Source organism: Acomys russatus, chromosome 29 (genome assembly GCF_903995435.1).
Source record: "Acomys russatus chromosome 29, mAcoRus1.1, whole genome shotgun sequence".
Lineage (NCBI taxonomy): Eukaryota > Metazoa > Chordata > Mammalia > Rodentia > Muridae > Acomys > Acomys russatus.
The window spans coordinates 17,607,116-17,624,316 of record NC_067165.1 but is presented as its reverse complement, the minus strand read 5'-3'; the positions used below and the strand labels follow the sequence as shown (position 1 = coordinate 17,624,316).

At 42.1% G+C, this 17,201-nt stretch overlaps 1 protein-coding gene across 2 annotated transcripts in view; it reads left to right on the top strand.

Moving 5' to 3' along the window:
- Macf1 (microtubule actin crosslinking factor 1) overlaps positions 1–17,201 on the top strand; it is a 230,192-nt gene that overhangs the window by 195,960 nt on the left and 17,031 nt on the right. For both annotated transcript variants that reach the window (XM_051171391.1, XM_051171392.1), the window contains 20 exons: positions 274–375; positions 457–630; positions 717–872; positions 1,010–1,207; positions 1,809–1,937; positions 2,481–2,654; positions 4,916–5,071; positions 5,177–5,383; positions 5,512–5,631; positions 6,565–6,734; positions 7,246–7,405; positions 7,982–8,176; positions 8,468–8,596; positions 9,549–9,692; positions 10,101–10,289; positions 11,593–11,713; positions 12,351–12,514; positions 14,197–14,359; positions 15,458–15,612; positions 16,808–16,882. In XM_051171391.1, coding sequence (XP_051027348.1) covers positions 274–375; positions 457–630; positions 717–872; positions 1,010–1,207; positions 1,809–1,937; positions 2,481–2,654; positions 4,916–5,071; positions 5,177–5,383; positions 5,512–5,631; positions 6,565–6,734; positions 7,246–7,405; positions 7,982–8,176; positions 8,468–8,596; positions 9,549–9,692; positions 10,101–10,289; positions 11,593–11,713; positions 12,351–12,514; positions 14,197–14,359; positions 15,458–15,612; positions 16,808–16,882 — 3,081 coding nt within the window. The remainder of the gene's footprint in view (positions 1–273; positions 376–456; positions 631–716; positions 873–1,009; positions 1,208–1,808; positions 1,938–2,480; positions 2,655–4,915; positions 5,072–5,176; positions 5,384–5,511; positions 5,632–6,564; positions 6,735–7,245; positions 7,406–7,981; positions 8,177–8,467; positions 8,597–9,548; positions 9,693–10,100; positions 10,290–11,592; positions 11,714–12,350; positions 12,515–14,196; positions 14,360–15,457; positions 15,613–16,807; positions 16,883–17,201) is intronic.

Here is a 17,201-nt window from a genome sequence, read left to right as displayed (position 1 = left end):
AGAATGGCTCACCCTCAGTACTGCAGCATTCTGAAACCCAAAACAATGTTGCTCCCACCTTTCTGGCCTAAGTCTCCCACTTCTGTTAAGAAACGTATTGATATAACATACAGCCAAGTTTCAGCTACTACTGCCATTTTTATTGTCATTGCCTGCTTGTCATATTTGTACCCATTCAGCTATTCAATGAGGCTGGCCTGATTGTGTAAGTCATTGCTTGCTAGAGGGCCTAAACCCACATTTTGCCTTTGTGTGTGTGTGTTTTTATTTCAGGCTATGTTTGACTGGCTAGATAACACTGTGATCAAGCTCTGCACCATGCCCCCAGTGGGCACTGACCTCAACACTGTCAAAGACCAGTTAAATGAGATGAAGGTCTGTACGCAGGAATGGCTTTGAAAAGAGCTGCTTCTTGAAGACTTGGTTTAATGTTAACATTAAGAACATCTTTTGCAGGAGTTCAAAGTAGAAGTTTACCAACAGCAAATTGAGATGGAAAAACTCAATCACCAGGGTGAACTGATGTTAAAGAAAGCTACCGATGAAACAGACAGAGACATTATAAGAGAACCACTGACAGAACTCAAACACCTCTGGGAGAATTTGGGTGAGAAAATTGCCCATAGACAGGTAAGGCTGGTGGTAGCATAGGTCAGTGAACTGTTGTCTGCCTGCTCTCATTTCCTAACTAATGTTTCTTGTCTTGTTCTGAGCAGCATAAGCTAGAAGGTGCTCTCTTGGCCCTTGGCCAGTTCCAGCATGCCTTAGAGGAGCTAATGAGCTGGCTCATCCACACTGAAGAGTTGCTGGGTGCTCAGAGGCCGATAAGTGGAGACCCGAAGGTTATTGAGGTTGAGCTTGCAAAGCACCATGTGAGTTCTTTGTTTTGACCTAACTTGGTCAGTTTGAGACAAGATGCTGCCACCAGAAACTTAATATCATGTGGACTCTAATGAGACAGACTTAATAACATCACAAGAGATAAATTATATCATTCAATATTTTTCAGGTTCTAAAAAATGATGTTTTGGCTCATCAAGCAACAGTGGAAACAGTCAACAAAGCTGGCAATGAACTTCTCGAGTCTAGTGCTGGAGATGATGCCAGCAGCCTAAGGAGCCGCCTGGAAACCATGAACCAGTGCTGGGAGTCTGTGCTGCAGAAGACAGAGGAGAGGGAACAGCAGCTGCAGTCAACTCTGCAGCAGGCATGTGCCATCCAGTCTTGATGGAGGAGCACTGGGAGGAGAGCCAGGATCTGTTTACAGTAGAGCCCTTTTTGAAAATAGCTGCAACCGGGTTTGGGGGCCTGTTATCCCAGCACTCAGGGAGGCAGAGGCAGGTGGATTGCTGTGAGTTTGAGGCCAGCCTGGCCTCCAGAGTGAGTCTAGGACAGCCAAGGCTACACAGAGAAACCCTGTCTTGGAGGGGGAAAATAGAGCTGCTTTTGATTGGCTGGTTCTTTGGGGATTTGTTTGCAGTTGAGTGCACGTACTATTCAGTCAGTCAGTCTTCACTCCGACAAACTTATTTTGAGATTCAGGTTTTCCTATAGCAAGCCAGGCTTCTCCCTATTTAGCAATCTCTTAGTCTGTTCATCAGATTACAGTAGGCATTTACATTGTGTTGAGTCTGAAGGATTTTGCTAGATTCTAGCCATAAGCAAGCAGATTGTGCCAATCCAGAGTCAAACAAAAGTGCTTTGCTTGAGAACAGCTTCAGAGTCCTCCCAGTAATCAGGATCAGCCAAAAGTTTGCGTTCACAGCTGATTGCTTACTGATACTGCTGATATGTCTTTTTCTCCAAAGGCCCAGGGTTTCCACAGTGAAATTGAAGATTTCCTTTTAGAACTCAATAGAATGGAGAGCCAGCTTTCTGCATCGAAGCCTACAGGAGGACTTCCTGAGACAGCTAGAGAACAGCTTGATACACATATGGTAACAGCAGCTTCTTCAGATTGCACATAAGCATCCTGTGTCTGAATGACCTATGTCCGGGAGGCTGTGATGCTAGCAGTGCAGGTCTTCTACAAGCTACAGAACCTAACTCAGCAGTGGTGAAGAAAAGAGTCAGTTAGAAAGGCCTTGGTAAACTGGTAAACTGAGTCCATACATTTGGTAGGCACCTGAATATTGACTAGAGGTGAGAGTATCACCAATATTTTGGTAAAGATTTAGAGAAATCTGAGAAATGCTGACAATGTTTTAAGAGAGCCTACTGAGAACAAAAGGCAATATAACTTCTAGGCAAATCCTTAATAAAAAGCAAAAACAAATTATTACAGACTACTTTTGATATATGTGATCCCTAAAATAATGTTATTTTCTTGGTGAGTTGATTGTTTTCATATTAAGAAAGAATTGTGGGTTTTATTTACTAACAGCTTATACTTTGAACTGACCCTGAAAGAGACATACCAAAGCAAGGTCTCCTTCAGGGACACAGATATTATTGATGTCTTTTGCTGCCTGCTCTTATAGGAACTGCATTCCCAGCTGAGAGCCAAGGAAGAGACTTACAACCAGCTGCTTGACAAGGGCAGGCTTATGCTCCTCAGCCGTGGCGATTCTGGGTCTGGCTCAAAAACAGAACAGAGCGTGGCACTCTTGGAACAGAAGTGGCATGTGGTCAGCAGTAAGATGGAAGAGAGAAAGGTACCACTGCAGAATACTGTTTGAGCAGTATGTTTGGTGACCATATGGCATTACTGTCTGCACAAGATGGGTGTGTTGTGACATCAGAAAACTTGCCCTCATAATGGACTTCTTATTAATCTACTGACAGTGATCTCCAGCCTGTGTTCCTACTTAAAAACAAAGTTTTGCTGGAATTCGTAGCATGGCATTGGGAAGATGGGAACAGGGCAGTGAAAGAAATGTGACCAGCAATTTTCTAATTTTCTGCAAGGAATTTCACTAAAGGCCAGAAGAATGTCAGTTATGATGTCTTCCACTGAATCTCAGAAACTGGGCTTTCTTTTTATAAGCCAAACCGGGCGGGGGGGGGGGGTGAAAGTCAAGGCTTTTTCCAGAAAAGTTGGGGATTTGTGTTTGTTTGTGGCTACAAAGTCTCATTCTCTTCACTGCTAGTCACATCCAGTATGAAATAAGCAAATAAAGCCACTGGCCATGTCCACTGAGTAAGTAGGGATGCAGTGTGTCCTGGACACTGTGCTAGGTGTTGGCAGGAGCAGTAAACAAGCACGCCCTAACATTTTGCAGCTGTTGGGCAAAAGAACACAAAGCATATTCACACATACTAAGGAACATTTTTAGAGAGGCACTAGTTTGTAAAACTATCATGGTGTGGGTTTGTATAATTTTGTGCTGTGAAGACTAGCCAAAAGGACCTAATGTAAGCCTGTGTTCTGATTCTTGCTCTCTGTCCTGCAGGAGGCAGAGGGAAATTAATGAGGGATACTGAGGCGGAGTCTAACTCAATGAATTTTCCTAGCAAGGATTTTGAGACAGGAAAATCTCAAATTTAAGAGCAGCGTGGGCTGTAAAGCAAGAAAGAGTAGACTTCAGTATTAATTTCTAAATGTGTCTGAAAGCTTTGAGGTAGACATTAGTGTTCACCTGATTGTTTATATTGGTTCATCCTTTTTTTACAGTATTGGAAATTGAACGTAGGCTAGGAAATTGCACTAGGCAGGCATTCTACCACTGCATGTTGTATGTTTTTAGAACATTCATTATAAAGCAACATGAAAGGATGAAGAAAAGAAAAAAACAAAACATGTAATCTAATCAACTGCAGTTAGTAGCAGTTAAAGTTTTAGCGTACAAAAACAGAGCAGAGTTTTTTGAATATATTAATTTTTAATATAGTCTGCATATAATCTTTTTAGAAATCATCATTTTATTTTGCCTGCCTAATGGATGGCCACAGGTGTCCACCAAGAAGCTAGAATAGTTCTTGTAGACCCTGGACTAGGGATGTACTAATGGAGGCTAGCACTTACCCTGAATGGGCCATTATTTACTACCATTCTGATTTAAATGAGAGTGGTTAAAAAACTTATACTCAGGTGTGTTCCAGGAATACTATGGCATCAACACACATTTCAGACTCCTATTTCATGCTATGTTTTCTAAGTACGTTAGTAATAATTCTATTAATACTATATGCTCATAAAACATTAATTATAATGTTTTACCTCATATTAATAACAAACATATCAATTGGTAAAAGTTCTTCCCTGCCATGAACAAGTGTTTGACTTCCCAGCACCTTATAGACTGGCCATGGAGTTCCTCTCTGTATTTAAACAGAGGACACCACAGCAGCTGCATCGTCTTTACAGTAATGTGCATGTCCTTTACCTTTCCATACCATAAAATGTACATTAAAGAATGGGGATTTTGTTTGTTTGTTTGTTTGGTTGGTTGGTTGGTTGGTTGGTTTTTGGAGAGGAGGTTTCTCTGTATAGCTGAGGCTGTCCTGGACTCACCATGTAGACCAGGCTAGCCTCAAACTCACAGCAACCTGCCTGCCTCTGCCTCCCAAGTGCTGGGATTAAAGGCGTGCGCCACCATGCCTGGCCAGAATGGGTTTTTTGGGATTGTTTTTGTTTTTGTTTTTTAACCAGGAACAGGGTTTAGATCCTGCAGCTGTCACCACCACTAGAGCATGCTCACTCACAATTATTGAGTAGTTTACTCTGCTCTTAAATGGTCTAGGAAGTAGAGCATGGCTAAGAAAGCATAATTGTGCCTTTTCCTTTTTCATTACCTAGTTCTTGTCCGGGTGCTCCAGCTTCAGATTCTTAACGTTTAGAGCCCCTGTTTTTTGTGTTTGAGGCATATTAAGTGGGTCTTCTTGTCCAGGATCATTGAATCTGGTACACGTCTCATGCCTTTGTTGTCAAAAGTGTCTGAACTTGGTGCTTTTTTGTGCTATATTTAAAATTCAGTCAAAGCTCGAAGAGGCCCTCAGCCTGGCAACAGAATTCCAGAATTCCCTGCAAGAATTCATCAACTGGCTTACTCTAGCAGAGCAGAGTTTAAACATCGCCTCTCCGCCTAGCCTGATTTTGAACACTGTTCTTTCCCAAATAGAAGAACACAAGGTAACTGTGCCTTAAGATGACGCTACCTTCTCTTTAAAAGGAGTCATTCAAAGGAGTGCTCCTTCACCTTGTTTACGTCTAAAAAGAGTGCTGTGTTCCCCACAGGTTTTTGCTAATGAAGTAAATGCTCATCGAGATCAGATCATCGAGCTGGATCAAACGGGGAACCAATTGAAGTTCCTTAGTCAGAAACAGGATGTTGTCTTGATCAAGAATTTGTTAGTCAGTGTCCAGTCTCGGTGGGAGAAGGTGGTCCAGCGATCTATTGAAAGGGGGCGGTCACTGGATGATGCCAGGAAGCGGGCAAAACAAGTAAGTTATAAAAGAAGGCATGGCTTCATGAAGAGCCTTGAGTCCTGAGCCTCTGAAATGATGAGCATAGATGAGTGTATAGTTCACACATTCTTTTCTATTAAAATGTTTACCTTACTTAATTTTAGTTCTATGAAGCTTGGAAAAAACTGATTGATTGGCTAGAAGATGCAGAGAGTCATCTGGACTCAGAATTGGAGATTTCCAATGATCCAGACAAAATCAAACTTCAGCTTTCTAAACATAAGGTAAAGTGATTTGTTGCTGTGAGGTTCTAAGCTTGGTATTCATCAAAGTCTGTTGCTTGCTAAAAATAGAAACTAGAGCCTGTTTAAAAGCAAAAACAAACAGTTAAATCATGTTAAAATACGGAGAAAGGACTAGGAATGTAAATCATTTGGTAAGAGCTCTTGCCTGGCATGAACAAGGCCTCCTGTTGACTCCCTAGCACCTCATAAACTGGCCGTGGTGGCTGCTGTGTGTAATCCCAAGAAACAGGAAGATGGGAAATTCAAAGTCAGCATAGAATGTGTAAGGCTTTGTCTCCAAAACAAAGTCAAGATGAAAGCCAGGAATGGTGACCAAAACCTGACTTTACAAGCTGAGGCAAGAGGATTGAAGGTTAAAGAGTAGCCTTGGTTCAGGAGAAGACTTCCAGACCAGCTTGAGCCACAGACAAAAAGATGATGAAATCAGCCTTCCTTTCTGTTTCGTTGGTTTTGTTTTGTTTGTTTGTTTGTTTTTGTAGTGCTGGCGCTGAACTCAGGCTCCACATAAGCTAGACAGTTCTGCCCCTGCTTTCACCAACCCAGGGCCATGGGGTACTTAGATAGCATGATACCCATACTCTTGAGTAATGTCTAAGCTAACTGCTTGTGTGAGCAACTAACCCAAAGTATGGGCTTTCAGAAATTGCCATGTGCTGTATATTGTGGTATAAACAAAAGTTATAAATTTCTTTCGTGGGAAAGCTGTTGTTAATTTTAGTTTAGAGTTTCGTTTTGTTTTGTTTTTCATGCTATAATTACTTTAAACCTTGAAAAAATAAGTTGATTATAAATCAAGACATATCCCACCTCTTGGGGAACTGGGAATTAAACCCAGGACCTCAGGCTATTATTACTTGATTTTTATTATATGTGTATTGTTATTTGTTTGTTTTCCTTTCTTTCTGGAAACAGGAATTTCAGAAAACTCTTGGTGGTAAACAGCCTGTGTATGATACCACGATCAGAACTGGCAGAGCACTAAAAGAAAAGACTTTGCTTGCTGATGATACTCAGAAACTTGACAATTTGCTAGGAGAAGTCAGAGACAAATGGGATACTGTCTGTGGCAAGTCTGTGGAGCGGTGAGCATGAACGTCCTCTATAAGGGTAGACCCATACAGACACGGCATGCCAAAGTGTGTAAGAGATTGTCACTAGGTTAAAATAGGAATAAGGTCTGGATAGACGGCTAAGTGACTAAGAGCACCTGTTGCTTTTGCGATGACCCAAGTTTGGTTCCCAGCATTCATATGGTGGCTCACGTTTGTGATCAATTCTAGTGACTGATGCCTTTAATCTCAATTCTAGGGGATCCACCACCCTCTTTGGACCTTTGTAAGCACCAGGCACACACAGGTGTGCAGACAAAATATAGGCAAACTACTAATAAAATAAATCTAGTCTAGACAGTTTGCTTTAAAACGTGTGGACATTTCTCTCGCTTCTCTTTAGCCTATTTATAGCTGTTCTAACAGAAGTTACGTGTGTAGAGTTTAAGTACTATTCCTTTTCAATAGTCAGAATTGTCAGCATTGGTGATGATGACAATGATGATGATGGTTAAAATCACTGTGTTTTCTCTGCCTTTCTCAGACAGCACAAGTTGGAAGAAGCCTTACTGTTTTCAGGCCAGTTCATGGATGCTTTGCAGGCCTTAGTTGACTGGTTGTACAAGGTGGAGCCACAGTTGGCTGAGGACCAGCCTGTACATGGGGACCTTGATCTTGTCATGAACCTCATGGATGCCCACAAGGTGAGGAGCAGGAATTGGCTGCTTGGGAAACAAAGCCAGAGAGTCTTCTTGTCTCTACTCCGTGCTGACCACCTAGAGACAAATTCATGCCTAATGAGGATTTCTGGAGGAGCAGCTCTTTGTACTTTTGGCCAGGTGTGGTGTACACGCCTTTAATCTCAGTGAGTTCAAGGCTAGCCTGGTCTACCTAGCAAGCTCCAGGACAACCAGGGATATGTAGAGAAACCCTGTCTCAAAACAAACAAACAAACAAACTTTATGGGATTTCGCATCAATCACAAAGAATTTACCAAAATTGGTTTGACTCAGATGTGGCAGCACACAGGGCTAGAGAGATGGCTCACCGAGAGCACTTTTGTTCAGAGGGGCTGGGTTCAGTTCCCAGCACCCACATGATGGTTCACAACTATCCATAGTTCCAGTTCCAAAGGATCTAACACCCTCTTCTGGCTTCCATGACTGCTAGGCATGCATGTGGCATGGCATACGTACTGCAGGCAAAACACACACAAAATAAAATAAATCCTTAAAAATTAAACAAACAAAAACCCAAATTCTCATTTCTTCTTTAACTAGGTTTTCCAAAAAGAACTGGGAAAGCGAACCGGCACTGTTCAGGTCCTGAAGCGGTCAGGCAGAGAGCTGATCGAGAACAGTCGAGATGACACAACCTGGGTAAAGGGGCAGCTCCAGGAACTGAGTACTCGCTGGGATACTGTGTGCAAACTCTCTGTTTCCAAGCAAAGCCGACTTGAGCAGGCCTTAAAACAGGTAAGATAAACCTGCCAACCCCTGTCTGGGGCCCTGAGCATATAGATTTTAGTTTCTCTACCACAACCATGAAGTCCCAGTCTTGAAATGAAGATTACATTGATTTTTTGAACATTTAACTGGATTCTGACCAGTCATTGACCTTGTTCTCAAAGGTCTACAAGTCTGGCGTTGGGCAAGGGCATCGTATGCTCCAGTAGAATGTGCTACTGGATGCTTCCCCAGCACACTGTAATGTCTAGACCTCAGCTGCAGAGCGGGGCCAGCTCTTCTTGTGCTTGATTATTTTAGGCAGAAGAGTTTCGGGACGCGGTCCATATACTGTTGGAGTGGCTTTCTGAAGCAGAACAAACTCTTCGCTTTCGAGGGGCCCTTCCTGATGACACAGAGGCCCTACAGTCTCTGATTGACGCCCATAAGGTAATCTAGTCTCAAGGTTTGGTGATCTGTGCTGCTGAACCATGCTGAGAATTGCCCCACCACTAGCAAAAAGCAAAATTTGTTTGTAAATGTCAGACCTCCTATGAAAAAAAGAAAAACCAGAATGGACTGTTTGTGTGTTCAGCAGGAGCCAGGCGCTTTGTGATGCCTATCAGCAGCATTCATTTACACCACTCGCTCATTGGCTTTGTTTTTTTTTTGTTTTGTTTTGTTTTGTTTTGGGGGGGAGGTTTCGAGGCAGGGTTTCTCTGTGTAGCCCTGGATATCCTGGAACTCGGATCTGTAGACCAGGCTGGCCTCCAACTCACAGTGATACGACTACCTCTGCCTTCTATATGCTGGGATTAAAGGCATGCGCCACCACGCCTGGCCCTATCCAGATATTGTGATAGAAAAATTTTAATATAGTGTTTTATGGCTGTCATATTTTTTGGAAATACATATTTTAAAATACAGAACTAAAAGGCTCAGCAGTTAGGAGCATTTGCTGCTTTTTCAGGCTTTTAGTTGGTAACACCCACATGGTGGCTCACAGCTGTCTGAAACTTCATTCCGGGAGACCCAGTGCCAGTGCTTCTGGTATCAAGCACATACATAAAGGCAGAACGTTCATACACATAAAATAAATGTTTTAATGAAATGGAAATAAATACAAAAAGGGAGGGAGAAACTGAAAATAGAAACAGGAGCAGAGGGAATAGAGGCATACCAATGTCCTTCGTCTCTGTTGTCATCTCTAACAGTGCATCATTCTTAGCTTCTCACATCTGTTAGAACTGGATAGATCATGCCAGCAACACCTAGATACAGGCTTTTCCAAGGTCTGCTAACAGACAGGAAGAAAACAATGAAATGTTTCTCCTTTTAATAGAAACTAATAGTATGGGTAGATAGATTTCTCAAGTTTTTGCTTTGGCTCTTGTTTATTTAGGAATTCATGAAGAAAGTAGAAGAAAAACGTGTGGATGTGAACACAGCGGTGGCAATGGGAGAAGTCATCCTGGCTGTCTGCCACCCTGATTGCATCACAACCATCAAACATTGGATCACCATCATCCGAGCTCGCTTTGAGGAGGTGAGTCACCACAAACCCTGAGTGAGCTGGAATCACAGTGAATGAGCACTCGAGCCCATCAGATAAAGAGCCTTCATTCACTCTACAAGAACTGACATGATAACTAGAGTGAGTAGTGCTAGTGTGGTGAGGTGCTGACTAGCCACCTCTGCAGACACCCTGTGTTTGTCTCCTTCCTTCCTGAGAAGTTGTTTTTAATCGAATGCACTAGATTTGCTTGTGGTGGAAATGTCTCTTTGTTGTACCTCTCACTTGAGCTTTCTCAGCTGAAGTCACAGAAGAATCTCTTGGCTGCTTAAGTTGGTCTCTCTTCTGAGTAAAGTTTTGTGATCAAATAAAAAGGGCTTTTAAACAAGCAAAAAAAAATGTGCTTTTCTGAAAGGGGCTATGTTGTCTTTCTCTCCACAGGTCCTGACATGGGCAAAGCAGCACCAGCAACGCCTGGAAGCAGCTCTGTCAGAACTGGTGGCCAATGCTGAGCTCCTGGAAGAACTTCTGGCCTGGATCCAGTGGGCTGAGACCACCCTAATCCAGCGAGATCAGGAGCCTATCCCTCAGAACATAGACCGAGTTAAAGCTCTTATCACTGAGCACCAGGTACCCTGCTTCTCTGTGTCCTGTGTGTCATGGACCACATGCCCTTCACCTGGAAATTCCTTTCCATCCTTACTATACATATTGTTGCAGACTTAGCAGCTTGCAGCAGTTCTGTGCGTCAGTTCTCATGTGTTAGCCTTGATTGGTATTTCATCAGACAGAAATCAGTTTCTTCAATACTGAGGTGCTGCTGATAGTTTGCAGTTCTCATGTGGAGCTCAGTATCCTCTTCCATGTTCATTTGTTTTGTGGACAGTATTTAGTTTTTTTGCATTTATAGGATTGACAACTCCATTTTCTTCTGGCTCCAGCTCCTGGGGGCCACTAAGGCCATGGAGCACTCACTGTATTTTCGAAGCCACTACAGAAACAGTTGAAAGTCTTAGAAGATGAAGTGTAACCCAGGGAGTAGTTACTCACAGTTTGACAGGCAGTTCATCAGAAGTAGAAATCTTGGAGCCCAGCTTAAAAGCCTTTGCTAGAGCCAAAGGCCTGTTGGCCTGACAGCATTTTATCATAGCAATTGGAAAAGTAGATGAGAGAATTTCCTAGCCCATCTCCTATCACTGCCTTTTATACAAAAGTAAAGGAAGAATGATTATGTCTCTTCCTTGTGTCAAAATCCTTCCCTTATTCCCTATTGCTCTCACAGTAAAATCCTAATCCCTTAGCTGGACAGAGCCTTTCTGGATCTCCTGCCTGTCCGTCCCTCTAGCCCCACTGCTTGCTAATCCTCTGATTGTGCCGTCTGTTCAGCAGATGACATGAAGAGGCCGAGTCCACAGCTCTGTCTGGCTTGCGTGTTCTGTCCAGACTGTATCCTCTGCCCTGCCCCATTCTTGAGTTCTTTATTCCTCAGTAACTCAGCTCCAGAGCACTTCATTTGTCTGTAGACTAGGCAAGCCTTGAACTCACACATCTGCCTGCCTTTCAGGCCACTTCATTTCTCATTTCAGGCTGTGATGTTCTTCTCTGCATAGCTTTGAATCCTTGCTTTTCTTTTCTTGGCTGTTTGTTCCTTAAAGTCAGAGGCCATCTCTTCTCTTGCTCCTTCAGGTTTTCAGTGCTCTTTGCATCTCCTCTCTTTTTTCTTTCTGTATGTGCAGTGTTTGAATCCAGGATGTGTTCAACAAGTGCTTTACCACTGAGTTACATTCCATCTTTTTTTGTTTTAAGGGTGAGAATATACAGAGCAGTCTCTTACTTGGGCAGTCTGCCATGGGGCTGTCCTTTGTTAGTAAGAACTTTCCATTTTAGACCACAAAAACTCTAAATTTTCTTTCCTAATTATTATATTTAACAGTCATTTATGGAGGAGATGACACGCAAACAACCTGATGTGGACCGGGTCACCAAGACGTATAAGAGGAAGAATGTGGAACCTACCCATGCTCCTTTCATTGAGAAATCCCGCAGTGGAAACAGTACGTTCTGCCTAATATTCTAGGCTGCCTCCCTCCTGCTATTTGCAGATGGGAATTCACAAAGTGCCATCATGAGAATTGTGTTTCGACTTCCCAAATCATATTGACTCTGAGCCACAATCTCTCATTTTGAAACATTACTTTTCTAACAATGACTAGTAGTATTTTGTATATGTATTGGAGGAGAGCTTAATATGAAGCTGCAAGGTAATGGGGCCTGTTCTGTTACGTAGCAGTGGCCTTTCTGTTGTTGTGCTTGCATTGCATTCCCTATGGACTCTACTGCTGTTTTTGTATTGCTATGTCCTCAGGACTAAGGCACGGTGGCTGAATATGTGTAGGATCTGGGTAAACATGTGGTTGGCTGGAAAGAGAGGCAATAGTTTTTGGAATTAATATACCTCTATACCAGAATGTTGCCATTCTTGTGTTTCTTCTCAGATACTAAATAGATATTAGTATAATAATTTAGTTTATATTTATACAGCTTTCTTTTCTTGATTTTGAGACAGTGTCTCATATATCCCAGGCTGTCTTCAAACTCAGTATACAGCCAAGGATGACCTTGAGCATGCAGCCATTTCTTTATGGATGACAAAGCCAGCATTTCTAATCTTGTGATTATTTTTTCATCTAGGAAAGTCCCTGAATCAACCCACACCTCCTCCCATGCCAATTCTCTCTCAGTCTGAAGCAAAAAACCCACGAATCAACCAGCTCTCTGCCCGATGGCAGCAAGTGTGGCTGTTGGCCCTAGAGCGCCAGCGGAAGCTGAATGATGCCTTGGACAGACTGGAGGAGGTAATGCCCACCAAGTGACCTTCAAGTGGTTTTGGTTTGTTTTTTTAAATCAAAACACAGTCTTTAAAGCCCTCTTAGTACAATCTATATGCCTTTACTTCAGAAGTAAAATCAGCGCTTTATTCACTCATACTTTTCCTTCAAGCCCCTGAATAGGAAAAGATAGATTTCTTAAGAAAATATTCAGACAAAGGAGGCTGTACCATCTGGTTGTATAAAACCATAAATCAGACATTTCATACAAGGGGAAGGCCTGTGGTCTGCATTTCCTCAGCAGCTTTCTGTGATTGAATTTCAGAAACAAAGGTTTAGGAGGTTGTCATTTTTATAAAAGGGAAGCCAGGCAGTGGTGGTGCATGCTTTTAATCCCAGCACTTGGGAGGCAGAGGCAGGCAGATCTCTTAAGTTTGAGGCCAGCCTGTTCTGCAGAGAGTTCTGAGATAGCCAGGGCTATACAGAGAAACCGTGTCTCCAAAAAAAAAAGAAAAACAAAAACAAAAAGTTAGTGACCCTGTAGTATGAAGAGATAAATAGGTAAAAATAGGCAGTTAATTTACTTTATAATTATAAAAGAAAATCGTCATTTATTTTTTGTTTGTTTATTGGACACATGGTTTCTCTGTGTAGCCCTGACGGTCTGGTACTCATAATTCATTTTGTAAACCAAGCTGGCCTCAAACTCACGGAGATCTGTGTGCCTCTGCCTCCTGAATTCTGGAATTAAAGGTGTGCACCACCACACCCAGCGAAAGCCAATTCTTTATAATGTTGTTTCTTTGTTACTCTTCAATAGATCATGAAAAGCAAATCAGTTTTGAAGTGTCATTACTAAGATGCATAGGACTGCACTTCCTTTCTAACACAAGCATCTAATATCTTTTATATTCTTTTATTTGTGCATATCAAAGCAGCTATGCCCGGAAGTGAGTGTTCTGTGTTTTGTTGTTACTTCCGTAGGTCAGTTGCATTTTAAGCACATTGGTTCTTGCCACCTTTCCCCTATTCCTTCCAACTTTGGAGTTTGAAAGGCCAAAGGGGAAGATGTTGAGCTGCAAAGTCATTCTGAGTGTGAATTACTAACATGGTGCAGGTAGCTAAAAACCCCTTTGTGCAGGCCTGCTTTCCACCAGTCGACTATTGAATACCGCTATTGGGTGGGCATTTGCTCCCTCTGGTGAAATTCCAAAGAGACATGCTTGGATGTAGGGCTGCATTCTTAATGCTTTCCATCACGATCTTTAAGATCTCAGAGATGATGGGAAACATGAGCCTCTCGATGTGGGTCCTGTGTGTGTTTACAGTGTCTTTCCAGGCTGCGTGCAAGGTGCAGAGGCCTTCCCTTTGAGATAGAATCCATCCCTTACATCTAAGTAGATGATCCTTGGAAAAGTCCAAAGAGAAAGCAAGACTGGCTCTCCCCATTCTTGTTCTGCGTGCTCCTTATTTTCCAAAATTGTTTTTCAGTTACTGTTCCTCCTGTTCCTCCATTATATTGCAGCTTGTTTAAACAACCGTGGCTTTAAACGAAGGAAGCAAAGTGTGCCTTCTCAAGTGAGACAACATGTACTTAGCATTGTTGGTGCGCCCTGGAAGGCTGCATGGCTTTGCTGAGTGTCTGAGAATGTACATATGTTCTGTGTCCAAAACAGCAGGACTTAATAACACCTCTGACTTCCATCTAGTTGAAGGAATTTGCCAACTTTGACTTTGATGTCTGGAGGAAAAAGTATATGCGTTGGATGAATCACAAAAAATCTCGAGTCATGGATTTCTTCCGGCGTATTGACAAGGACCAGGATGGGAAGATAACACGTCAGGAATTTATCGATGGCATCTTAGCATCTAGTAAGTCTGTATTTTATTCTATGCATAGGTCATACCCGGATTCCTCATGCTTGGTAGAAGTTACAACATTCTGCAAAGTAGTCTTTCTGAAGTAAGACCTGCAGTCTGAAGGGAAGAGGCTCCCGGCTGGGTGTGGTCTGTTGTTTTCATGATGGAAGAATCTCATTTTGCTAGGACTAAAACGAATTCAGATGTGACTGTAAAGTCAGCAGGACAGCATACTATTCCAGAGCAACAGTGTTTTAGAGTAATGACATCATTCTAAATATCCAGCAATGATGGCATAAATCTTAAAATAAGTGATAAATCTATGGATTGTTGCAATACTGTTTTAGGGGTTTATTTAGTTATTTATTTTGGGTTTTTTTTTTTTTTAACTGTACCTGAAGTCTGGTTTTTTGTTTTGTTTTTTTGTTTGTTTGTTTGTTTGTTTGTTTGTTTGTTTTATGGGGGAATGCTCTAGAGCTATAGCTCTGTTAGTAAAATGCTTGAGTGGCATGCATGAAGCCCTGGATTTGATCCTCAACACCCCATAAACAGACTATGCTCATATACATCTGTACTCAGTGCTTGGGAAGTAGTGGCATGAGGGTCAGAAGTTCAAGGTCATCCTTGGACAGCCTAAGCTATATGAGATTCTGACTCAAAAAAAGTGAGGGGTCTATAGGTAAAAACATTAAAAATCGTAACAATGGCTAGTGCTTAAATGATTTATATCTTTTAAAAATTAAATTTATTCACTTGATGTTATGTGTGAGGTTTTTTTTCCTACATGTTTATATGCTTGATTGTCCTTCAAAGTCAGAGGAGGCCATCAGGTCCCTGGGTCTGGAGCTATAGATGACTGTGAACCACCACATGGGTGCTGGGAATTGAATTTCAGTCCTCTGCCACAACAGCCAATAGTCTTAACCACTGAGCCAAATGATTTGTATATTCAAAAGTTATCTTCTGAATTTTCCAGAGTAGATAATATATTGTTTTTTAGGCGGGGAAAAAAAATCAAGATATATTTCTTTTTCTTAAGGTATTTGTATAATTACCAACCAGTCGCATATATATATTTCAATATTTCAAATCATGTTTTCTTTTCCCCAGAGTTCCCTACCACCAAATTAGAGATGACAGCTGTGGCTGACATTTTTGACAGAGATGGGGATGGCTATATTGACTACTATGAATTTGTGGCTGCCCTCCATCCCAACAAGGATGCCTATCGACCAACAACTGATGCAGATAAGATTGAAGATGAGGTATGGGGGTTTGGAGTAGAGTATTGAAGCATAGGTGTATACTGTCCTGTATGTATGTGGATGTGTGACTCATCTTGGGAAGAGCAATCCTTTAGAGTTGATGTTTCAGGTTCAGACTTTGGATGCTGGGTTTTTGTTTTTTGTTTTGTTTTTGTTTTCTGAGACAGGGTTTCTCTGTGTAGCCTTGGCTGTCCTGGACTCTCTCTGTAGACCAGACTGGCCTCGAACTCACAGCAATACGCCTGCCTCTGCCTCTGCCTCTGCCTCCCAAGTGCTGGGATTAAAGGCGTGCACCACTACACCCAACTTTGTATGCTGTTTTCATCAAGCTCTAGGGGCCTTTGACTTCTGAGTTCTAGCTTGGTCTAGAGCACAAGTCCAACGTGATTCTTGGCCTTGTACAGTCTGTGGAGGGACTTTATAGGGATCAAGTGGGCTCTGGATGTAGCATAAAGGGGTGAGCTGTATCATGGCTAAAAGCACTTGCCCTACAAGCCCGATGACCTGAATTCAATCCCTAGAACCACATAAATGTGGAAAGAGACTGATTTCTTGGGAATGTCAGGCTTCCAGGTAGAAATTTGGCTCAGTTCATAATTTACTTTATTGGTCATTTGATTTTGATAGATCTATATTAGCACTTTCAAATCCATATTAGCACTTTCCTTTAAAGAATTTGAAGCAAGCCAGAGGTTGTAGCGCACGCCTTTAATCCCAGCACTCAGGAGGCAGAGGCAAGCAGGTCTCTGTGAGTTTGAGGCCAGCCTGTTCTACAAAGAGAGTCCAGGACAGTCAAAGCTACACAGAGAAACCTTGTCTCGAAGGAAAAAAAAAAGAATTTGAAGCAATGATGGTGGATTTTTTTTTTTTTTTTTTTTTTTCTTTCTCAGCATCTCTTACCTCAAGTAGGGCTATGGGTATTTCAAATAAAAAAATAAACACCTAAAATAGACCACACATATGCCTTTAATTCCAGCAACTAGGAGGCAAAAGCAGGCACATCTCTCTGAGTTGGGGACCAGGCTAGTTTATATAACAAGTTCCAGGACAGCCAGGGCTTGAGAGTAAGATCTTGTTTCCAAAAGAAAAAGGCAAAAAAAGGTTTGAAAAACAAATGATGAATAGTTTCTCTGTTTACATTTTAAAAACAAAGTTCTTCTGTGCCCTTATACTCTTTCTCTTTATCAACCAATAGGTCACAAGACAAGTGGCTCAGTGCAAGTGTGCAAAAAGATTCCAGGTGGAGCAGATTGGAGAGAATAAATACCGGGTAAGGAAGAGGAAAGTCAACTGTGTTGGGGTCATTAGACCAGACTGTTCTGCCTTTTCACTCCTGGTTCCTTCACGGCCTGAACCTATGGACCTTCATCCCTAGGTGTCAACTTTTATGCCCTGTGTAGTTCCATCTGAAAATTTAGCATTATCCAGGAAGACTGTAAGTTATCTTTGACAAGGTAGAAAATATTTTAGAGCACTCATCTCACTGCTGACTAAAGTCTGTAGGGGAATAAAGGTAAGGTACCTTTGGGAACAGTTTTATCACATGACTCATGAAGCAGAATCTGGTAATCTGCCTGTAACCCCAGCTC